General features: G+C 40.4%; 1 protein-coding gene across 2 annotated transcripts in view; it reads left to right on the top strand.

Moving 5' to 3' along the window:
* TMTC1 (transmembrane O-mannosyltransferase targeting cadherins 1) overlaps positions 1-25,633 on the top strand; it is a 300,213-nt gene that overhangs the window by 216,479 nt on the left and 58,101 nt on the right. For both annotated transcript variants that reach the window (XM_043441635.1, XM_043441634.1), the window contains one exon: positions 10,815-10,958. In XM_043441635.1, the coding sequence (XP_043297570.1) occupies positions 10,815-10,958 (144 nt within the window). The remainder of the gene's footprint in view (positions 1-10,814; positions 10,959-25,633) is intronic.

Below are 25,633 nucleotides of genomic sequence, written 5' to 3'. Positions count from 1 at the left end.
TTAACCCACTGTTCATTGATGTCCTGAGTCTGTCAATAAGATTATTTTAATTCCTTTGAAAAGTGTTGTCTATAAAACTGGTAGAGTTTGAACATTTTTTAAAAATCAGGATTTAATGATTACTTAAAAGTCCTTCTTTACCCAGGCTATTTTTGAATGAGCATTTAAAATAACTCCCATGACTACAGGTGGCATTAACTACCAGCTGCCATGTATTTCTGGAAAGAATAAAAATTGTGATACCATTTGTTAACCTAGTTTAACAAGTGGAGATGGATTCTTCTGCTGGTGTGTCATTTTCATTTATAAAAGTCTAAATATGCTTTCCAGTAGCACAATTGAAATTATTTTTGTTCCTTTTTGTTGAAATTATATTCTCACCACATGTATTTTGTGTTCATTAAGTCTAGCAATTTTATTCATTAAATCCAAGACATTATACATTTCCTTTAGAAAACTAGAATTTTAGTCATATTGTGATCATACTTATGGACTATATTTCAGCATGAATGTTCTATAATTTATATTCAAAAACATTTGCTCTCTTTTTTTCTGCCTTCAACCACCATGTCACTTCAAAACCTCACTGTAGTTCCCCAGGAAACAGAATCCAAGGCAGAGATTAACAAACAGGAAAATCATTAATGCTGGTCAGAGAAACAAAATGGGCAGAGGGAGAAGCTGAGATGCAGTGTACTCCCAGGGGATCAGAGGAGTCCTTAGGCTGCTCCGGAGCTGGGTGTCCTCAGAGTTGTCATGAAAGGAGTGGAACATTAATACCTTCTTATCAACCAATCACTGGTGCCAGGCAGAAAGAGTAGCAATGCCCAGAGAAGAACTCAGCTGAGTGTCAGGTGCCTCAGACACTTGATGGTGTAAGACAGCATACATTACGCCAGCTTAATGTATGATGTTTTACACAAGAATATATGACAGTTTGAACAGAATATTCATCTAGTCAAAGCTGTGGATTTTCCAGGAGTCATGTATGGATGTGAGAGTTGGACTATAAAGAAAGCTGAGCACCAAAGAATTGATGCTTTTGAACTGTGGTGTTGGAGAAGACTCTTGAGAGTCCCTTGAATTGCAAGGAGATCCAACCAGTCCATCCTAAAGGAGATCAGTCCTAGGTGTTCATTGGAAGGACTGATGCTGCTGCTGAAACTCCAATACTTAGGCCACCTGATGCGAAGAGCTGACTCATTGGAAAAGACCCTGATGCTAGGAAAGATTGAAGGCGGGAGGAGAAGAGGACGACAGAGGATGAGATGGTTGGATGGCATCACCGAACTCAATGGACATGAGTTTGGGTAGGCTCTGGGAGTTGGTGATGGACAGGGAGGCCTGGCATGCTGTAGTCCATGGAATCGCAAAGAGTCAGACACAACTGAGCAACTGAACTAAACTGAACTGACCAGAATATCATTTAGATTTTCTGTTAAAATGAGAATAGTGGTGTTACCTACTTCATAGTGTTAGTTGCTCAGTCATGTCCTACTCTTTGCAACCCCATGGACTGCAGCCTGCCAGGCTCCTCTGTCCTTGGGCTTCTCCAGGCAAGAATACTGGAGTGGGTTGCCAGTTACTTCTCCAACCTACCTCATAGGGCTGGAATATTAGAAGATAATTCACAAACAAGGTGTAAAACAGTGTCTAAATATCTGGCCATGATAAACTCAGTAAATGTTATTAATACATCCTGAATCAGACCCCTTCTCTTTGCCTCCACTGCCCATCTTCTCTCACCTGGATTGCTTCAGTGTTCTCTGGTCTCCCTATTTTCACTTCTCCCTTCTGCCCTCCTGCCGTCTGTTCTCAACCCAGCAGCGCAGGGGAGTTCATAATAGTCCTGTGCTCAGAACAGTCTGCTTGCTTCCTTCAAGAGTCAAGGGCCCTGCAGTGGTCTCCATGTCATGCACTGTCTGACCTCTGCCACTCAGACCTCTCCTCCTATTGCACCTATCGCTGTCAGCTCCAGGAACACTGGACAGCAGATGCCATATTCCTATATCAGTTGAAAAAAAAAATGCATGACCTAAAAGTAGAGTATTATGTTTTATTTGGCAGATGAGACTGAGGACTTAAGCCCAGGACACAGCATCTCAGATAACTCTGAGAGACTACTCTGAAGAAGCAAATGGGAGTTGAGGATATATAAGAGTTTTTGCAACAAAGACCAGGTAGTTGGAGCAACAAAAGATTACTGTTTATTAAAGAAAATCAGATATCTTAAGGAACTTAGTGTTTTCTTAATGTAGGGGAAGATGCAAGAGTCTGGGTTCACTGAAAATCATTCCTTTGATGTGCACCTCAGCTATCTGGGGCCAGTATCATGTGCTGTGTCATCCTGAGTCTCCCCAGGGTGCACCATCAGAGGTGGCTGCAGCTGCTGACTGCAGGATGATAGACATCTAGTTTCTATCCTGAGTCCCCCAGGGCTCACCATCTGGGCAACTGTAATGTGATGATATGATGGCTGCAACAATGTTTGTTTGCTGATATGGCGGTCAGTATTTTTTCTTTCACATCTATTACAGGAACTCTGTATTTGTCCTTCTTTCTTCCCAAGACACTTTCCTCCTTCTCTAAATGGCTGTCTCCCTCCCTTCAGGGTGCCTTAGGTAATCTCATCTTGTCCATGAGTCTATCCCTGGTCTCCCGGCCAATCCCAGCATACCCTATTCTGCTTCACTTCATTTTTCTCCACTGAAGGTTTCAAGCTCTAATACACTTATACACTTTTAATACCCCTAGATATTGTCACCTTGCTTATTTAACTTATATGCAGAGTACATCATGAGAAATGCTGGGCTGGAGGAAGCACAGGCTGGAATCAAGATTGCCGGGAGAAATATCAATAACATCAGATACGCAGATGACACCACCCTTATGGCAGAAAGTGAAGAAGAATTAAAGAGCCTCTTGATGAAAGTGAAAGAGGACAGTGAAAAAGTTGGCTTAAAGCTCAATATTCAGAAAACTAAGATCATGGCATCCAGTCCCATCACTTCATGGCAAATAGATGGGGAAACAGTGGAAACAGTGGCTGACTTAATTTTTCTGGGCTCCAAAATCACTGCACATGGTGACTATAGTCATGAAATTAAAAGACACTTACTCCTTGGAAGGAAAGTTATGACCAACCTAGACAGCATATTAAAAAGCAGAGACATTAATTTGTCAACAAAGGTCCGTCTAGTTAAGGCTATGGTTTTTCCAGTGGTCATGTACGGATGTGAGAGTTGGACTGTAAGGACAGCTGAGCACAGAAGAATTGATGCTTTTGAACTGTGGTGTTGGAGAAGACTCTTGAGAGTCCCTTGGACTGCAAGGAGATCCAACCAATCTATCCTAAAGGAAATCAGTCCTGAATATTCATTGGAAGGACTGATGTTGAAGCTGAAACTCCAATACTTTGGCCACCTGATTCGAAGAGCTGACTCATTTGAAAAGACCCTGATGCTGGGAAAGACTGAGGGCAGGAGGAGAAGGGGACGACAGAGGATGAGATGGTTGGATGGCATCACCAACTCAATGGACATGGGCTTGGGTGAACTCCGGGAGTTGGTGATGGACAGGGAGGCCTGGCGTGCTGCAGTTCATGGGGTCGCAAAGAGTTGGACACAACTGAGTGACTGAACTGAACTGAACTGAGCTGCTGCCCATTATATGCCAGTGTGTGTGTGTCCGCTCAGTCACTCAGTCATGTCTGACTTTGCAACCTCATGATCTATAGCCCACCAGGCTCCTCTGTCCATGGAATTTTCAGGCAAGAATACTGGAGTGGGTTGCCACTTTCTACTCCAGGGGATCTTCCCAATCCAGGGATTGAACCCTTGTCTCTTGTGTCTCTTGCATTGGCAGGCAGATTCTTTACCATTAGCACCACTTGGGATACCCCATTATATGCCAGTGGTGGCCCCCAATCCCTAAGGTGAATCTTCAGGATATACCCTCCTTTCCCTCCCCACCCCTCATGACCTCCTAGGCTGGCACTATTAACTGTAAACATGGACACACTCCTCCTGCCCACCAGTGTCTTTTTTTTTTTTCCTGTCAGTCTAACATTCAGAGTGCTACACATGCTGTGAAGTGTTATTATAAGAAGGATTCTACCAGTACACTGATCTGTCATATTGAATCTCCTTATAACCTTGGGTATAACTCTTAAAATTGTGCGTGTCTGGAATTCCACTTGATGTTGAGCGTGTCAGAAAGGTTTGAAGGAAATCACCCTGGTGCCTGTGGGAATCATTTGTTTCAGATGACGAAAGATTGACAGACTCTGTTGGAGTGAGTGCTTGACAAGGAGCAATCCTACTTTCTTAAAATGGAGTGGGCCAAATGTCCTTCACATCTGAAAACCCATGATGTGGGAGAAACAGATGGATATGAGAAGACTTAAGTATTCACTGGGTTAGTGGTGAAGAAATAATGGATGTTATTTTGACTGATGGGAGCAAGTCAGATGCCTTTGACAGCAGTGAAAAGAATGATTTTTTGGAGGGTGAGAAATATACATGAAAGAAGAGTGGCAGTTTCAGCCTGGCATGGGTTCATTAGGGCTGTGGAGGGAGCCAGGCATACCCACCCAGAGGTTCTGCAGCCAACCCCAGAGCATCAGATGTGGGAATGTACCAGGGATGATGGTAGGCATCTCATACCCACCATCCTTTTTGGTCACACAGGTTAATATGTTATGGACCTTATTGTTACAGAGAGAGCAACTAAAGCACAGGCATGAGTTCAAAATCACCCAGCAAAAAAGTTCCCCAAGGTTTCTGACTCCCAAGTGCAGTTATTTTCCCACTCCACCAAAATAATTTCCTATTCTTCTGCCACAGAAAACCAAAGTTCACCATGGTCACCCCGAGCCCTTGAGAAAAGTTAAATGACATTGACTACTTTCTATTTAGAAGAGCAGAGAAGTATTTAGTTCAATGCATTTCCTGGCCTCCTGAGGAAAATTCCCGGGAATCAGGAAATTTCAGTCACTTAAAATGAGTCATTTCCTGAGGGCATGGTTTTACTCTAAATTGTCTAGGAAAGTCACATGGGCGGAGTCCTGCTGAATCCTGAGTGGAGGTCATCCATTGTGAGAGGTCAGATCATTTAGTTGGCTCCTCACTGCAGAGTGTGTCTTGTTTCCCTAAACTGCACTTGAGGTTTTTATTTCCCCAAGGCTGTCTAATGAATGGGAAGAAGTACAGAACCAAAAGAAAGTGGCAAGACTTACTTCTGGGTGTCAATGGTGATTACAGACAATTAAAGAAACAGACTGGTAGATGATCAATGTCATTCTGGCACAATTTAATGACGTGATGATTCATATTTTATAGCATGAAGGAACCAGGCACTTGAGAAATGCCAGGAACTAATGTGACTAAAAATATGCTGCTGCTGTGGACTCCTGAAATAAAGCTTACTTTGGGTACTTTTTAGTTCAGTGAACTTTAGGTCTCATGATTGAATTTTTCCCCAGTCATGTTTTTCTTTCAGGTCCTTTTTTTTTCCCCCCTCTACAGGAAATAGAAAATAAACATCTGACCTTAGCATACTTAACCTCAAATAAATTAATGTGTGGAATGAAAATCAGACAAATAAATCAGGGTGTGTATATTCGAAAAGGAAATTGCAAATTGGAGCACATGATACAGTCTTGCTTGAACAATGAAATGCCTGTTTACTGTTTCTCAAACAGTAAAAAAGGAACATCATTCTTAACTTTCGAACAGAGTGTACAAAATTTGAAGTAAATGACTAAGTAAAATATAAAACTAAACTAGAATCATGTGAATCTTATTTTCATGGATCTTTGAAGTGAAGTGAAGTCGCTCAGTCGTGTCTGACTCTTTGCAACCCCATGGACTGTAGCGTACCAGGCTCCTCCGTCCATGGAATTTTCCAGGCAAGAGTACTGGAGTGGGTTGCCATTTCCTTCTCCAGGGATCTTCCCGACCCAGGGATCGAACCTGGCTCTGCCACATTGCAGGCAGATGCTTTACCATCTGAGCCCCCAGGGAAGCCCAGCCAACAGGGAAGCCCTGGATCTTGATTAAAGCTTGAGACAGTAGATCCGTGAGCATGTATCTGTGCCTTATATCACACAGTAAACCACAATGTTAGTCGTTCAGTCTTGTCTGACTCTTTGTGACCCCATGGACTATAGCCCACCAGGCTTCTCTGTCCATGGAATTTTCCAGACAAGAATACTGGAGTGGATTGCCATTCCCTTCTCCAGGGGATCTTCCTGACCCAGGGTCTCCTGCACTGCAGGCAGATTCTTTACCATCTGAGCCACGAGGGAAGCCCCACTGCCTTGCATACTTACTGAATATTGTTGGTTCCAAATAACTTCCCATAATACTGTGCTTTGCAGAGATAACATGAGTATTTTGTCTGGCAGGAGACAAGTTTTCCCAGGGAAGGAGAACCTCAGCCACGTTTCCTGAGTATTGACTTTATTTTGCTTCTGTCACCGAGTAGTTCCTATATAAGATCATAGCTGAATGAAATGGCCCAAGGATACAAGGGAAAATTATTCTAAGTGGAAGCTCTAATTGGTAGCAGTATATTTCTTTACTGAAGGTTGAGTGACTCATGGATTGTTTGGGAAAATAAATAGATTTACTGGAATTATCTGACTTTCAACACTTAACACGACTGCTTCTGAGATATTTCTTTTTTTAAGAAAGTCATTTATTTTTTCTTTAATTTCCCCACCCTCCCTTTCCACAGCTGTAAAACAGTACAATAATTCTACTTGAAGAATTAGAATGAAATTAGATAGTGTATGAGAAAGCACTCTAAAATGTAAAGTATCATTAATACATGCTCAGTGTCTGGGGCCCATTTTCTTCTCTTCCTGCTTTCTTTTGTCACTTAGGCAGCTGCTACCTCGGTTGTTAATATATTGTTGATGTTCATTCTTCAGAGATAAGATGACTGGGAATGAAAGGGAATAATAATAGTGTCCTTAACTACCTGCTTTATTAATTCTGCTTAAGGAAAGGCTACCAGATAAAAAGTAAGAAGCCCTTCAATGCTCAAATGGATGTGTCCTTATCAGGAATGTAAATCAGCCAATATTTGAAAAGATTTTCTCTTCAGCTCATAGAATTGTATTTCTATATCTAGATTTCTTTTTTAAAGAGAAAGAACACACTTCCTTATCCTAGTGGCTGTTCACACTGGTTTTTTTAAAAATGTGTTTGAAAAGAAAATCACCATTCTCCTCCAGTTCAGTGGAGCTTTTGCAGAGATTGTTTAGCGGGGGAAGGGAATAATCACTACCAGAACTTTTGTAAAACATACCTGTAGTCGTCAAAGTCAAGGCACACTTCATGTATTCTGACAATTGATGTAGCTATATAGACAGCTCTTAAATTATTCATCTTTCCAGTAGAAAATTCCTCTTCTGGAGACCTCAGGATTGAATTAGACCTGAGTTCATTTAAACACAAGTTAATTTAAAAAGTAAACACACAAAATAAGTTTTGTCCTTGCATAGATCTTCTGTAAACAAGAGCAGAGTATATGTTTTAAGAAAATGTCTACATATATATAAACATCAAAATTAAAAGTGACTTTTTTTCCTTGGCCCTCTTGAAGAATTATTTTTATGAAATTCAGCTTTGTTTCATAAATAATGCAATGCTTGCTCGTGATTAGGTGAGCCTAACCAGCTCAGAGAAAGAGGCTATTGCTAGCAGACCCTTACTACTACCAGGAATAAACAATATCACACATTTTCGAGGTGGAGTTCTGTGAGTGGTAACAGAGTCAATGTGCTAAGTTGTTTTAGTCATGTAGGACTCTTTGCGACCCTATGGACTGTAACCTGCCAGGATTCTCTGTCGTTGGGATTCCTCAGGCAAGAATACTGGAATGGTTACCATTTCCTTCTCCAAATGATCTTCCTGACCCAGGGATCAAACCTGAGTCTCCTGTGGCTCCTGCATTAGATTCAGTAAATCACTGTAAATGCCAGCAATCCCCTTCCTGGACAGGTTAGGACTTTGTTACAGCAGAGCTGCTTTGTGCCTGTGGCTGACCACGAAGCCCTGTCCTAAGCTTCTTGGAGCACAAGACATGCCGAAGACTTTTTTCCCCTCCTGGTATTTATATTTGTTTCTCTTTTACTTTCCCTCTCACTGTTTCTGTTTTAGAGAGTTCAGTGTAGGCTTATGTTCTGTTTCTGGTTTGAAAAAACAGAGAGAGAGAAAGAAACATTTTTGTAGCCAGTAATCTTTGAAAGTGCATGCAGCTGCTTTAAATGGCAGTGAGTCAGTGATAAAGTTAAAAAAGGTGGACTGAGAACCTCAGGAGAGGCTGTTGTGTGACAGGGAACCCATGTAGAAGCTCTTAGTGAATTTAGACTGTCCTTTCCCGGATTTGGGCTTCCCTGGTGGCTCAGAAGTAAAGAATCCACCTGCCAGTGCAGGAGATGCAGGAGACTCGAGTTCTATCCCTGGGTTGGGAATATCCCCTGGAAAAGGGAATGGCAACCTACTCCAGTATTCTGGAAATCCCATGGACAGAGGAGCCTGGTGCACTCCAGTCCATGGGGTCGCAAAAGAGTCAGACACGACTGAGCAACTAAACAACTTCCTAAATTTAGTATTTTCATCTCAGACGTTTATTTTGAGGCCTCCAAAACCTAAAGAAATAAGAAAAAGACCAAGTTTTAAGAAATGACCTCATCTGAGAAGGCAGAGGTTCCTAGGACCTTCTGTTGCTGTTTGTTATCAGAGAAACAATTACAACTGTTTCATCATGTTCATTGGACCCATCCCCACCTTAAATCTTTAGGACATCAGAGAGCTTTGCTCAGCATCCAAAAAAAATTTTTTTTTCCATTGGAAGAATTTAAGTCCTGGCTCTGATGTGCTCTCCATGACCATTCCCAAAGTAATTTTTAGACATAGCTTCCCAGGAGGCTGTTCGGGGCATGGAATGAGTAGTCAGGCATGAGAGCACCTTCTCTTGGCTCTGATGTCCTATAGAGGCACTTCAGAGACCTCCAAGAGCTTGCATCTCCATGGAGACCCCCTAGGAACTGTGAGGCTGGGAGTTAGGGGATTGGTACCAGGTACCTGTAGATTGTCTTTGCTAATTAAAGGTAAACTGTGTGTGTGTGTGTGTTTTCTCTTCCCAACTTCCTCTCATAATGTATGTCTCCCAGCAGCCTCCAAAGCCGTTGTGAAAAATTAGGGTTTTCAAGCCTTGGGAGGGTGTAACATTCATCTAAATTGATTCTATCCTTTGTCAGTCAAGAGGAGCACTACCTGGTGTGTCTTCCTGAAAGTACTGAGGGATGCTTATAGCTGAGCTTTAAGTAGGGAAGGGAGGATTACATGGTGAATAAACTCTGGGTTATGCAAAGGTTTTTTTGAAAGAACTATGCAGCTTGTCTTCCTTGGCCTTTTAATAGGAACCCCTCTGTCCCCAGATTATATTGATCTTCTTAGAAGGTATGGAACAGGCTGGGAGAGGGGAAGCATGACTTTTGATCATCAGGAGATTTGACAGGTACAGATCCTGTTTTTATTACTTGGGCTTTATCTTGACTTTCCTACATTAAAAGCCAGCTGCACAGGCTTATACAAAGTCCTGTGGGTGACAGAGACAGGGTGACCTCTTTGACGGCTAAATACGCCCGCTCTGAGCACAGCAGAAACAATTCAGCAGTGGCTGAAGAAGCAATGCTGATTTGCCTTCCTTATAGTTTTGAGCTAAGGAAGTAAATTGATTCTCTTCCTTTCTTGATCAGCATAAATTTGGTTTGCTGATCAGGTACATGCAGTCCTTTACATTTGCTTCTGAATATTAGGATTGCTATTTTCACTTCATTGTGCATTTTTAAATTTTTAAATATTTGTCAGGATTTTCATTCCCAGACTCTATCAGGGCCAGTGGTGCCAAATTACAGTAGGGGGGAAAATGAGATAAAATGGTAAAAGAGTCAAGACAGAGAGCCATTTGAAGGAGGAAGATTATTTTTGTGGGGAGATGTTTGTATTACCTTCTCAATAATGGTGGTGTCACTGATGCTTCAGATATTCAAATATATTCATGAAGATCCCTCAGTCGAGGAATTGCTAGCATCTTGTGTTAATAGTGGGCATTATCCAGGCAGCTGGTCAGCCGTCCCCTAGACCAGAAACGCAACACCTGAAGCAGTGAGGATTTTCTATCAAAGGCAGTGGAAAGTAACTGTAGGCTCCAAGCTAAGTATCTTACCCTGATTGATCGGCATATTATTTATTTTTGCAGTCTTTGGGGGTAATTTACTTATACCACTGAATGTCAGATATGTGCTTTCCTGCCATCTTTACATGCCTGTAGCTGCACAGTTGACCATTAAGATTTGACATAGAGGGACTTCCCTGGTGGTTCAGTGGTTAAGAATCCACATGCCAATGAAGGGACACAGGTTCAATCCCTGGCCCAGGAAGATTCCGCATGCTATGGGTCACCTAAGCCCAGGGGCCACAACTACTGAGACCTGTGCTCTAGAATTCATGCTCCTTAACAAGAGAAGCCACCTCAATGAGAAGCCTGCACACGGCAACTAGAGAGTAGCCCCTGCTCGCGGCAACTAGAGAAAGCCTATGCACAGCAACAAAGACTCAGCATAGTCATAAAGAAATTAAAAAAAAGATTTCACATAGACATACTGTAAAATAAAGGAGGAATTCAGTGTTTCATTTTGGTTCTGGCATACCTGGGGTGAGGAGGGGTGAAGAACAAGTAAATCATGACCAATGTAGAAGTCTTTGAACAATCATGGCTTAATACTTCTAATTTTTCAGGTTGTATCCACGCCACGCAAGTGCCCTGAACAACCTTGGAACCCTGACTAGAGACACAGCAGAGGCAAAGATGTACTATCAGAGGGCTCTCCAGCTAAACCCGCAGCATAATCGGGCTCTTTTCAATCTCGGGAATCTTCTTAAGTAAGTAGAACAGGTACCTTTGATCAGAAGACCTTGTAATGTCAAGAAATCCTTTCCTCTTCGGCACTCATTTGGTTGTGCTGTTGTCTTCTCTTCCTAGGGCAGAATAGGTTTTTCAAGCTTTGGGAGGATGTAATATTCATCTGAATTAATTCTGTCCCTTATCAGTCAAAAGGTTATTTCCCAATGTCTCTCTGGAAGTATTAGTTCTGGGAGATGTTCCTAGATTGCCTGTAGAGGGGTATGAAGACAGAATGGTTGCATAGTCAAATAAACTCAGGAAATGCTGAGCTAAGCAAAGATAGCTCCTTTGTTGCAAGCATCTTTAACATGCTAAATGCTCTGTGAATATTCAAGAAGGGAATACGGAATATAGCACTTTCCGTAGTCAGTCATTTTTAATAGGTGTTACCCAGGTGTTTCATGAACATACCTTAGGGAAAGTGCTGGTCTAGGATAAGCAGTGTACTCTAAAGGTGCAGCCAAAAGGCATAGCCACAGTTTGTGTCCAGTTTGTGGTATAGATAAGAAGCAAAGTGGGGCTTCCTTGGTGGCTCAGTGGTAAAGAATCTGCCTGCCAATGCAGGAGACACAGGTTCAATCCCTGGGTTGAGAAGATCCCCTGGAGAAGGAATGGTAACCCACTCCAGTATTCTTACGTGGAAATCCCGTGGACAGAGGAGCGTGGCATGCTACAGTCCATGAGCCTCCAAAGAGTCAGACAAACTAAGCAACTGATCATGCAAGAAGCAAAGCGAGCCTAGCTTGGAATTAGTAATGGTAACTGTTACTCTCAGAAGACCTTCCAGGTGTAATAACTGGTGTTCACTTTTCACTCACCACCCTGGAAAGGGTTAATAGTGCAATCAGTCTCCCTGAAGACAAAGGAGTACTTTTGTATCTTGTGTTTTTGTTAATGTCAAGTCTAGGCATGTTGATGATGGTGCTGACAATGGTAGTTAAGGCAGTAGTCATGGTGGAAGTGGCGGGGGCTGTGGCATTTAACTTTTACATATTAAAAAACAGGTTTAAAACACCGGAAATGGAAATAAAGGGTAAAAATGATTAGAGTCAGTGTTGGTGATGCATTATCTGTGCTTCTTAGGTTACTGACAATCCATACACTTCCTGAATTGGTTTCTATGTCTCTGAACCTCTGGAGAGCACACTTGGTACTTTTAGGGCCACTGGTTTGCTGTCTTATTAAATCTTTTCCTTGCCAAGATTGGCTTAGTTGCCTTGGTACCTCAGTGGAGGCATCTTCTTCACTTTTCTTTTTACTCCTTGAATTTTCCACATGCACAGAGACACTAGTTCTTTTCCTTAGTGTTAAGTCAGGTTTTTACTTAATCCCATTTGAACAGAAGCATTGTGTAAAGAATAGGTGACATCCCAAGTCTGAAGTTTTGTTTAAGGATGACTTTATCCATGTAATGGGATAGTAAATCAAGAGAGTACTGCACAAAAATTAATAAATGCAGGGAAACTACATACAAAATGAAAAAAATAAAAGTATAAGTCAGCAAAAACTAAATGAGCTTAATTTTAAAAAAATTAGATAGTTTAGGTAATTCCCTGGTTGCCCAGTGGTTAGGGTTCCACGTTTCCACTGCAGGGGTCATGGATTTGATCCCTGGTTGGGAAACTAAGGTCCTGCAGGCTGTATGGTCCAAAAAGAATTAGAAAGCTTGTTAAAATTCTGTATAAATTGAAAGTGATGAGAAACGACTAAGAATGAAGAAGTACACACTGACAGAAAAGCTTTTTAGTACCAGTATGTTCTCTTTAATAAATAACATGAAATCAAAAGATGTGGGGAAAATGTGTCAGTTATGTAGGTAGCTATTTACAGGTCAATAGGATGCTTTTATTTTACTCTTATGTTTTTATGAGTTCTTATTTATTTATGTGAAGTTTTAAGGACTCATTTATAGAAGTCATTGTTGCATCTGTATATGTCCAATTTAGAGCCCTAATAATTAATGGGTGGATAAAGCCTGTTCATGTCTTTTGGAATACTTGCATTTCAAAAATAGCACTGATTTAAAAAATACTGCAGATGAGTTTCTTTCTTTCTTTCTTTCTTTTTTGACAAAGAAGCCAACTTTGTCAGCCTGAATACAAACTGATAGTACTTGTTGGGAATGATCTCCTGCAGTTGTGATTATCACACTGTGCTGAATGTGGCTCTACTTGAAAATGATGGCATAGATGCTTTTAAATTTCATCTTACCCAGGCCTGAACAAGACATGCATACTGCAACTTTCCTTTTTCAATTGGCGTATTATTGCCCTTATTATCTTGAGTCAGTGTATGTGAGTTAAGGGCACAAGGAAATATTTTTTGGAGCGTAGCAATGGCACTTTTCACAGTAGGAGGGACTCCTAGATATTCAACATAAGATTTTTCTGTCTTTTTCAGTAAAATCAACTCAATGATTATCCAAAGCAATAATGCTTCACACCTGTATAAGAATTTGAGTGCTTTTTTTTAAAAAAAAAATATAAATCCTTCCCAATGATTTTTTTAAATACATAGGGAAGAATAGGAACCAAGGTCCTGATAGGTTAATGGTCAGGTCCAAAGTCACCCTTGTTTACCTTCTGCTCTCTATATTAACCAGAGAGCACAGTGGCTCCATCTGTGTAGATGAGTCTTAGAATCCAGTAGAATAAAATCATGATAGCAGCTAATACTTATGTAATATTTTCCAGTTTACAGACAAGTGGGTTTTGTATCCACTATTTAATTTAATCTTTAAAACTATTGTGAGAGACATTGTCATCCTCATCCCCATTTTAATTATGGATGAAAAAAATCAAGGTTTGAAGACTTCATGTGACATTGGCCCAGGCTGTAGCTGATCTAGGATTGAGTGCATGCCCTGTCTTATTCACTTTCCATTACCCATGCTGCCCAAAGAGCTTGCCAATCCAAATATTACTTAATGTTTAGTTATTAAGTGACATGTGATTGATTACCTTTGGGGAGGAAGGAGGACCTTCCTGTTTTTCATCAGGAAACTGTAAAGTTTGTTTTCATTATGTCCTTTAGTAGCAGAGAAAGGTGACCCAGAAAATAGCAGAACTAACCCACATTTAGGTTTGGAGTTTTACTTCTGCTTTTCTTAATATATTTCTGTTGTTAAGTAGCAATAGGTCAAAGGCATAAGTTCAGTTCAGTTGCTCAGTCGTGTCCAACTCTGTGACCCCATGAACCATAGCACGCCAGGCCTCCCTGTCCATCACCAACTCCTGGAGTTTACCCAAAGTCATGTCCATTGAGTCAGTGATGCCATCTAACCATCTCATCCTCTGTCATCCCTTCTTCTCCTTGCCTTCAATCTTTCCCAACATCAGGGTCTTTTCAAATGAGTCAGCTCTTCACATCAGGTGGCCAAAGTATTGGAGTTTCAGCTTCAATATCAGTCCTTCCAATGAACACCCAGGACTGATCTCCTTTAGGATGAACTGGTTGGATCTCCTTGTAGTCCAAGGGACTCTCAAGAGTCTTCTCCAACACCACAGTTCAAAAGCATCAATTCTTCTGCACTCAGCTGTCTTTATAGTCCAACTCTCCCATCCATACATGACTCCTGGAAAAACCATAGCCTTGACTTGATGGACCTTTGTTGACAAAGTCATGTCTCTGCTTTTTAATATGCTGTCTAGGTTGGTCATAACTTTCCTTCCAAGGAGTAAGAGTCTTTAATTTCATGGTGGCAATCACCATCTGTAGGATTTTGAAGTCCCCAAAAATAAAGTCAGCCACTGTTTCCCCATCTATTTGCCATGAAGTGATGGGACCAGACGCCATGATCTTAGTTTTCTGAATGTTGAGCTTTAGGCCAACTTTTTTGCTCTCCTCTTTCACTTTCATCAAGAAGCTCAAAAAGATGAGAATATTTTAAATGCTTTTATATGATCCATTTTACTATTTAAGGCTCATGCCCTATCTATTTCTCATTAGGCAGATAACTTTTAAAAACTGTGACCTCTTTTATAACCTGGAACTCATGCTCATTCTGAGAACGCAAGTGGTCTCCTTAAATGTGGGCAGTTTAGGCTCCATCATCCCTAAATGAAAAGCAGTATCAGTTTTCCTACTTTATAAGTGAGAAAACTGAGACTTGGAGAAGATAATTCAGGTGCCAAGGCCCCTTAGTGAAGAAATAGAATTTGTGGGAATTAAATGTCAAACTTCCTGACCAAGTACCCTTGCTCTTAATCACTACACTCTACTGCCTCCTAGTGGCTCATCTCAAAACTGGGATATAGCCCAGACCAGCCCTGCCCAACAGAAATATGAGAGCCAGAATCTATAATTTAAAATTTTCAGGTAGCCGTATTTTAAAACATAAAAAAGGTGAACTTAATAATATATTTTAAACCTCAATATATATAAAATATTATCATTTTAGTGTGTGTGTGTGTTAGTCACTCAGTCGTGTTTGAATCTTGCAACCCATGAACTTAGCCTGCCAGGCTCCTCTGCCCATGGAATTCTCCAGGCAAGAATACTGGAGTGAATAGCCATCCTGTTCTCCAGAGGATCTTTCTGACCCAGGGGTTGAACCCCAGTATCCGTGTAATTATTAAAATTGATTAAGTTAAACATGTAAAAATATAAATAGGATAATGTATATTCTTTTTAAAATTAATCTTTGAAATCCAGAGTATTTTTTATACATACAGCGAACCTGAGACTAGTCATATTTCAAGTGTTCAATAGCCACTTGTGGTTAGTGGTTGCTATATTGAACAGGACAGAATTTTATTAATAACGTTGACTTTGAGAAATGAGTCTTTGTCCAAGCCAGGAGGTCTAACTAAGATGTGATTCTGTGAGAGCATCCCAGAAATCTTAGAGCACTGAGGACCAGTTTCATCTGAATTCTTGGAGTTATATGACAGACAGTTTTAGACCTGTTCACAGCAGTGTATGTCACTGACTCTTATCTAAATATATTTGACCTCTTTCACGACCACTTCCCGGGACTTGGAAACTTATCTGTTATGATTCTGTGCAGCACTTTTATGGTGTGACTGATTGATAAGGAGCAGTTTTCCATGCCAGAATGCTTAATTTACATTAATTATTGTTGGCTTTGCTTGGAACCTAAAAGGTAAAAGAAACTAGGCAAGATTAGCTTAAAGTTTTTATGGATGTAAAGAGCAGAAGTCCCTGATGGCACAAGAGAACATAATAGAATTCTTTAATTCAGGGCATGGGGAAGCACTTCTTTGACTGCTTGGGTAAAATAGTATCTGGTGTTTGTTAGTAGAACAGAATATTTTCATGTTAAAGAATCACATTGTCCCTTTGCCAAAACTGCCTTTCATTCACATAATAGGATATGGATGTTATAGAGGTGTTACAATAAATTTTATAAAAGTCAGAAGAAAATGTCAAAAGTCAAAAGTCAGGAGAAAATGAAATTCAGTATCCAAAACTGAGCTATTTAGAAGATGAATTTGATAACAGTATACATTTTATTTTTGATTTTCTTTAGTCTGATCATTAGAATTGAATTTCTAAAGAATAAAAGGATGTGGAAAGAATGGTAACCACTAGCTTCGATATAAATGTAAATATTTGGGATACATTTCCTTTATAGCTTTGGCACTAGGTGCACTAGCTTTTATTTCATAGTAAGGATATTTACACACTCAAGATAGTCATTCTCCCCTTTCCTGCTTCTTATCTGAAAACCTAGAGAATCCAAAACACCAGCCCACTGGATAAACAAAAACACTTTGAGGTCCTTCTCACCATATTAGGATGTCAACTTTGGGTGGGCTCCTACTTCATCCTCCTCTTGGAGTGAATCCTCCTCCCCACTAGCAGCCTCATGATGACCTATTAACATCCAGATTACTTCCAACCTTCTCTGGAATCTTAACCACATTGTGATTTTTCCCCCCCATCTTTATGCAGCTCACACCTGTCTCTCTCTAGGTGTCCTTCTCCAGCTCCTTTGAAGCACAGTCCATCAGCTCATTGACACCATCTTCATCCTTATCAAGGCCATGTCACTGTCTTGTGCATTTTCTCATCATCCTTAGGGATTTGAGCACCAGGTCAATGGCTTTGCCTTGCTATCCAAACTGTGCTGCCTTCTTTAGTGAATTTGGTTTTATCCATCACACAGTTCCTCTGCGGCATTCCCTCCAGGTCCTGACACTTCTGCTTTATCTCCCCCATTCATTGATGTGACCATCCCATGGGCTTTCTAATTACAAACATCTTTGCATTCTCTAGTGTCTGAATTCTGAAATGTTCCTCTTTGACCTCATTACCTCTTCCCTATCCTTCTCTTCCCCTCTCTGTCACTCCTTCTGACCTTTGGAAGGTGTCATGGGATAACAATTTACACCTCTAAGCTCTTCTCTTTGCTCATGTGTGTCTTTTAAGACCTTGAGATTGACATGCCTTCCTTCCAGGACAAGTGTCATTCCCCACTTTGTCTCTCATTCCTGGATGTCCCTGCTCTTTACCATTTTTAGAATCTCTATTCTCTCTGAATTTTATGTTTATAATTTATACACCCATTTCAAAGAAGGCCAAATGGAAGGATAGGAGCTCACTCTTTCTTACAATGACACCAAAATCACAACTAACTGCTGAACAATTAACAAAAAAAAAAAGCCCTGTAACCTAGCAAGAAAGATACCCTACTTCCAATGACAAAGAAGCCATAACGAGTTGGTAGGAGAGGCACAATCACTGTTAAGTCAAATCCCATACCCACCAGGTGGGCAACCCACAAACTGGAAAACAATTATACCACAGAAGTTCTCCCACAGGAGTGAAAATTCTGAGCCACAATCAGGCTTCCCAGCCTGGGCATCCAACAACTGGAGTAAGAACCCCTAGAGAATCTGGCTTTTAACACCAGCAGGGTTTGATTGCTGCAATTCCAAGGGACTTGAGGAAACAGAGACTCCACTCTTGGAGGGTACACACAAAGTCTCATGTACACCAGTACCCAGTGGAAAATAGCAGTGACCCCCTAAGAGACTGGACCGGATCTGCGTCACAGTATTGAAAGGTTTCCGGTGGAGATGCGGAGTGGCTGCAGGAACAAAGACTGGCAGCAGCAGTCCTGGGGAGTTTTCATTCATTGCTGTGAGCCCACCCAGAGGTGCCATTAGCCCTACCCAACAGCCTATAGCTCCAGTGCTGGAACACTTCAGGCCAGACAACCAATAGAACAGGAACACAGCCCCATCAATCAGCAGACAAGCAGCTTGAAATCTTCCTGAGCACAGCCCTTCTACCAGAGGGACAAGACCCAGGTCCACCTACCACTGGGCAGGAACCAGTCCCTTCCATCGGAAGCCTGCACAAGTCTCTTAGATAGCTTCAAGAGGATAGACAGTGGAAGCAAAAAGAACTATAATCCTGAAGCCAGCAGGATGGAAACCAATCATAAAAAGTTAGACAAAATGAGATGGCAGAGGAACATGCCCCAGATGAAGGAAAAAGATGAAAACCCAGAAAAACAACTAAGTGAAGTAGAGATAGACAACCTACCAGAAATAAGATAAGTAATAATAATTCAGAATAATGATAGTGAAGATGATCCAGAATCTTAGAAAAAGAATGGAAGCATGGATCAAGAGGATACAAGAAATGTTTAACAAAGACCTAGAAAAACTAAAGAACAAACAGAGGTGAATAATAAAATAACTGAAATGAAAAATAGACTAAAAGGAATCAATACTAGAATAACTGATACAGAAGAATGCATAAGTGACATAGAGACAAAATAGTGGAAATCACTGCCATGGAACAGAATAGAGAAAAAAAAAAGTGAAAAGAAATGGAGACAGTCTAAGAGACCTCTGAGACAACATTAAACATACCAACACTTGCATTATAGGGGCCCCAGAAGGAGAAGAGACAGAGAAAAGGGACCTGAGGAAATATCTGAAAAGACAATAGCTAAAAAGTTCCCTGATATGGGAAAGGAAATAGACACCCAAGTCTAGGAAGTGCAGAGAGTACCAGACAGGATAAACCCAAGGAGGAATATACCAAGACACATAGCAATCAAGCTGACAAAAGTTAAAGACAAAGAAAAAAATATTAAAAGCAACAAGGGAAAAATGACAAATGCCATACAAGGGTACTTCCATAAGGTTATCAACTAATTTCTCTGCATAAATTCTGCAGGCCAAAAGGGAGTGATACAATATATTTAAAGAGATGATAGAGAAGAACCTGCAACTAAGGATACTCTACCCAGTAAGGCTCTCATTCAGATTTGAGGGAGAAATCAAAAGCATTATAGACAAGTAAAAACCAAGAGAATTCAGCACCACTAGACGAGTTTTGCAACAAATGATAAAGGAACTTCTCTAAGTAGAAAAGAAAAGGCCACAACTAGAAACAAGAAAATTATGAACGGGAAAGCTCACCAGTAAAGGCAACCATACAATAAAGGTAGGAAATCATCCACACACAAACATAATAACAAAACCAGTGATTGTGAGAAAAAGAGAGTACAAATGCAGGATATTGGAACTGCATTTGAAATTAAAAGAACAGCAACTTAAAACAGTCTTCTTATATTTGTTGTTCAGTCGTTAAGTCATGTTTGACTCTTGGTGACCCCAAGAACTGCATGCTAGGCTTCCCTGTCTTTCACTGTCTCCTGGAATTTGCTGAAACTCATGTCCATTGAGTCAGTGATGCCATCCAACCATTTCATCCTGTCATGCCCCCTTCTCTTCCTGCCTTCACTCTTTTCCAGCATCAGGGTCTTTTCTAATGAGTCAGCTCTTTGCATCAGGTGGCCAGAGTATTGGAGCTTCAGCTTAAGCTGATTTTGTTTATGATTGACTGATTTGATCTCCTTGTTGTCCAAGGGACTCTCAGGAGTCTTTTCCAGAACCACAATTAAAAAGCATCAATTCTTCAGTGCTCAACCTTCTTTATGGTCCAACTCTCACATCCATACATGACTACTGGAAAAACCATAGCTTTGATTGTATGTACCTTTGTCAGCAAATTGAGGTCTCTGCTTTTTAATATGCTGTCTAGATTTGTCATAGCTTTCCTTCCAAGGAGCAAACGTCTTTTAATTTCATGGCTGCAGTCACTGTTCACAGTGATTCTGGAGCCCAGGAAAATAAAATCTGCCACTGTTTCTACTTTTTCCCCAGCTATTTGTCATTAAGTGATGGGACTAGATCCCATGATCTTAGTTATTTGAATGATGAGTTTTAAGCCTTTTTCACTCTCCTCTTTCACCCTTCCTCATCAAGAAGCTCTTTAGTTCCTCTTTGCTTTCTGCTGTTGGAGTGGTATCATCTGCATATCTGAGGCTGTTGATATTTCTCCCAGCAATCTTGATTCCAGCTTGTGATTTGTCCTGCCCAGCATTTCACACATGATACTCTGCATATAAGTTAAATAGGCAGTGAGAATACACAGCCTTGTCATACTCCTTTCCCACTTTCAAACCAGATAATTGCCCCATGTCCAAGTCTACCTGTTGCTTCTTGACATACATACATTTTTCTATCTCAAAACCTCATGTTAACCACAAACTGAAAATCTACAGTTGATACCTGCACAAAAAAGAAAAAAGGAATCCAAATACAGCAGTAAAGTTGGTCATCAAATCAAGAGTAGAGAACAAAGGAGAGAGAAAAAATAAAAAAAGACCTACAAAAACAAATCCAAAACAATTAAAAAAATAACATAAGAACATACATATCAATAATTACCTTAAGCATAAGCAGATTAAATGATCCAACCAAAAGACATAGATTGGCTGAATGGATATGAAAATAAGACCCGTCTATATGCTGTCTATAGGAAACCCACTTTCAGATCTAGGGACACATGCATACTGAAAGTGAGGGGATGGAAAAAGGTATTCCATATAAATGGAAATCCAAAGAAAGAAAGCTAGAGTAGTAATCATCATATCAGATAGAATAGACTTTAAAATATAAAGACTGTTACAAGAGACAAAGAAGGGGCAGAAAGGGATCAATCCAAGAAGAAGCTATAATAATTGTAATTATATATGCATCCAACATAGGAGCACCTCAATATATGAGGCAAATACAGACATAAAGGAAGAAATCAACCATAACAATAATAGTGGAGGATTTTAACACCCACTTTCATTAATGAACAGATCATCTAGACAGAAAATCAGTAAGGAAACACAGTCCTTAAATGATACATTACAGCAGGTGGACTTAATAGATATTTATAGAGCATTCCATTCAAAAGCAGCTGAATGTGCATTCTTCTCTGTGTACATGGAACATTCTCCTGGATTGACTGCATGCTGGCCAACAAAGCTAGCGTTGGTAAATTTAAAGAAATTTAAATCATATGAAACATCTTTTCTGACCACAACACTATGTGTTTAGAAATTAGCCATAAGAATTTATAATCCCATCTCTCATGTATCTGCTCTATTTCATTAATGTATGTAACTTCAGGTTAGACTCACACCTTGAACATCATTTACTTGCTCAACTGTACCCCCAACTCAGGGTACCCCCCTTTGCATGCATTTTGCTTTTCCTCAGACCAGTACTTCTCAATTTTTTTCTCATTATCACTCACCTCCCCACCCCAGGAGCCATTTAAGCATTTTTTTCTAATCACCCCCCCCCCAAATTAAATATTCAGTTATAAGATTTGTTATGTATTGTAGAGTTTGAGAGATCACAAACCATTGTAATATCTAATTTTATTTTTATAGTAATCTAATACTATTTTTCACTGCACCATTCCCACTCCGGGATGTATATGTATGTATAGTTATCATCTCTGTGTGTATGTCCTAGACCTTCATCCAATCTATCAAGTGTTGGAGGTAAAAACATACATCTGAATTGAATGTGATCCTTACAAAACTCTAAAGACACCATCATGGAAAAAAACACAAGCAGAGGTTATAGCTATTAGGAATTCCTCCCTTATGGTCTAGTAATATCTCCCAAATATTTTCTGTCTTCCTAATATATGTATCTTTTGTTCCCCTCCTCAGTGCCTATACACACACCCGGAAGATGACATAATGTTTTACTTACTGAGAATACTTAAGTCATTCAAGGTTAATTTTTGTAGCTTCCCTTGCCCCTGTCTCATTTCCTACATGTTCATAGATGCCCTCTTTAAATTTTGCTCTTCCAGGGGAAGAATTGTGTTGTCTCCCTAATAAGCCTAGTGGTCACACCTGTGTTTGTGTGGCTTTTTAATTGAGGCATAATTAACATGCAAAAATCCACAATATTTTTTGTTTTGTACAATTAGTTTTGACATTTTTTATATACTCTTGTATTTACCTCCAAAATAACATGTATAACATTTAACCCAGAAAGACCCCTCATGCCTCTTTCCAGTAAGGTACTGCCTCCTCTGAGGCAATCATTGTTCAAATCAAAATTTTTCACCACAAACTAGTTTTAGCCTGTTACAGAACTTCATTTAAAGGTAAACATTTAATACTTTTGGGCATCTGGATAATTTCACTTAGCATGATTTTTTTTAGCCTTATCCATGTTGTCACATGTTACATTTTTTAAAATTGATGAATAGTAGTATCTCATTGTATAAATTCCTGAATTTGTTTATCCATTTTCCTGTGGGTAGATACTTGGTTTATTTATAGGCTTGAGTCATCATGAATATTCATGCTGTGACTAGTTATGTCCCAGTCTTTGTATGTTTATTTTTCTTGGGTAAATATCTAGAAATAGAATTGTGGGTAGACAAATATTTAATTTTTTTTAAATTATTTAATGTTTTAAGAACCTGCCAGATAACAGTTCTCCAAAGTAACTGTACCACTTTTCACTCCATTGGTGAAAAGATCCATTTCCATTGTTGAGAGATCCACTTGTTTAGCACCCTTACTAACATCTGGTGTCATCAGTCTTTTGTTTTAGCCATTAGTCATTAGTGTAAAGTCCACATGTGTTATTGGTTCTTTTTCTGTCCCTTTCCCTGCTCATTGGCATGAGCATTCTCTTTGGTCTTCAGATTCTTCCATTCCACAGACTTCCACATGCCCCGCTTCTTCTGGGGAATGTCTCCATTCAGCTACTCCAGCAAGTGGTTCTCTTCACTCCTTCCGTTTTCTGATCAAATTGGCAGGACGAATAGTTAGCACTTACTGCTTCTTTTTCCCCCTTACCTGTTCATTCAGCTTCTGCAGCTGCTGTCTTAATACCAGCTGTGAATTCTAAAGACCCTCTCAACTCTCACTCCCCTTGATTTCTCTGAAGTAAAGAATATGATCCCATTGACCTCCTGGTACTTTGAAGCTCCCTATTTTGTTGCTCATAACACATTATCTTTCTTTTCTATTTCCTGCATCTGCTCTTCTTCTACCCTCCCACTACATTTAGGAGAACTGAGAAATTCATTGATTGTCCATCGCATACACACATATAGTGTGAATATACAAAACTCACAATCCTACCCCTTTCTTCTTTATTTTCTGCCACTCTCCCACTCTCCCACTGTATAAACCCAGATTCCCAGCTAAACTGACTCCTTGTCACCATTCAAGAAATAGAAACGTGCAGACTACATTTGAGAGAATATTACAAAGATTTTTAAGTGACAATTCTTCTAGTTCACCCAAAATATTATTTCTTTGCATTTTATCATCTTATATTCCATGTCTGTACAAAAGTGAATTATCAGAGAAATGACGAGAATGTTTACCCACTTTCTTAAGATTTGGGTGTCATTTATATATATACATATACACAGATTGCTAATTGTTGAAATATTTTCATAAGTAACTTTCCCCCGACAAAAACTCTTCTCAGTCATGCTGTGATTACTCATGATGAGAGCATGAGTGAGTTGTTTTAAATCTGTAGCATGGTTTGCAAGGAAGAAGGAAGGGGTCCTTTTCTCAGTCCTTTCTTTTGCTGCGATAAACACTCCTGAGGACAGAAAAAAGCTGTGCATGGGAGGCACTGTTGGGGAAAGCAAGCTTTCAAGAACCCCAGTTTTGTTTACATTCTCTTGAAAGTGTTGGATGGTCATCATTTTTGCCTTGCATAAATATTTCTAACAGAAGATAATTAAACAGGCCAGACTGCTTTTTCCAGCATAGGAGTTTTCAGTGGTCTTACCTTCCCTGAAAATCATGTTCCCACTCCTTTAATTCTCACAGCCTTTCCTGGCCTCACTTTCAATCTAGTGCTCTTTAACTCCTGTACTGGGGAATGGCTTGAAACAACTCTTGACTCATAGCTTAAAGCAGGTACAATTCAATAAAAAGAGTGCTAGAAATGCAGGTGTTCACTGGAAATAAAAATCGAGCGTTTATCTCAAATTCAGTTGGAGATCAACTTTGCCTTGACATAGAGGTTAAATTCAGAATTTAATGTGGTAGAGAGCCTCAAAAAATTTCAAATCTAAAAATGCTCTGTGTAGGCCAGGAAGAGAAATGCCAAGGATAGGACTATGCATGCTGTCTGTGTCCCCTCTGGCCCATGCTTGCCTGTGACCTGCAGTTCTGTCCTGGAAAGTACCTTGAGGAGGAGAAGGAGGCCTTTGAGACTTCCCCCCTTTTTGCTGACTTCTTACTAACTCTGCCAACCTCCCTGCGTCGTGCGGGGCCCACTCTGGTGCTTTCCTGCTGTGCCACCTCTCTGCTGGGCAGCATCGTAGGGCTGTATGCCCTCAACCTTCCTGCCACCTCTTTTCTTCCAGGTAAAAAGAAGGGTAACTGACACCTGAATGACAAATAGCAGAGCACCTCCTCACATCTCATGCGCCTGCCCACTGAAGGTTTCCAGAGGGCAGGCGCCTTCACTCCCTCATTGCCACCTGGGAGATGGCGAGGGACGTCCCATGCCACGAGCTGCGAAGCGAGACCTCCAGAGCCAGATGCTTGCTTGCATCACGTGGCTGCACTCTGCGCTCTCCCTGCGCTCTCCTCAGGACTAGGAGCTGTAGAGCTTAGTGAGTGTGGGTCTCTGCTTGACCACATAGGAGTGTGTGACCCTGGGAAAACAATCTGATCTTGCAGTGGCTCCAGTTACTCATTTACAAAGTAAAAATAGGGCTTCCCTGGTGGTTCAGATGGTTAAGAACCTGCCTGCAATGAAGGAGACCTGGGTTTGATCCCTGGGTCAGAAGGATCCCCTAGAGAATGGAATGGCTACCCACTCCAGTGTTCTTGTCTGGAGCATTACATGACTGTAGCCTGGCGGGCTACAGCCCATGGAGTCGCAAAGAGTCAGACGCAACTGAGAGACTAACGCACACACAAAGTAAAAATACTGCTAGTAACCAGGTCCTTCATGAGTACTAAACAAGAGAATGCATGTAGATACTTAATATAGGACCTAACCCCCAATAAAGATAAAATAAGCCTCAGTTACTATTATTACTAGCACAGGGATGTAATTTTTCACTTCAATTTGAAGCTCATATTCTTGGCTAAAATTAATAATAAATCAGAAGTGGGTGGTGTACATTTTCTGTTCCTGCTGTTGAACAGCTTTAGTCAATATTCAACCTCCTTGAGACTCAGTTTCCTTCTTTTCAAAATAAGAAATGGGACCAGGTGATTCGGTAAGGCTCTTTTGCTGCAAGAATCAGTGGTTTTCACTGTGACTCCAAGTTTCTCATCTCTTTACTGAAATGGAAATGGAAGATCAGAAAGGAATTT

The sequence above is a fragment of the Cervus canadensis genome, chromosome 21 (assembly GCF_019320065.1).
Source record: "Cervus canadensis isolate Bull #8, Minnesota chromosome 21, ASM1932006v1, whole genome shotgun sequence".
NCBI lineage: Eukaryota > Metazoa > Chordata > Mammalia > Artiodactyla > Cervidae > Cervus > Cervus canadensis.
Note: the sequence above shows the minus strand (reverse complement) of the source record. Positions and strands in the feature narration are given on the sequence as shown.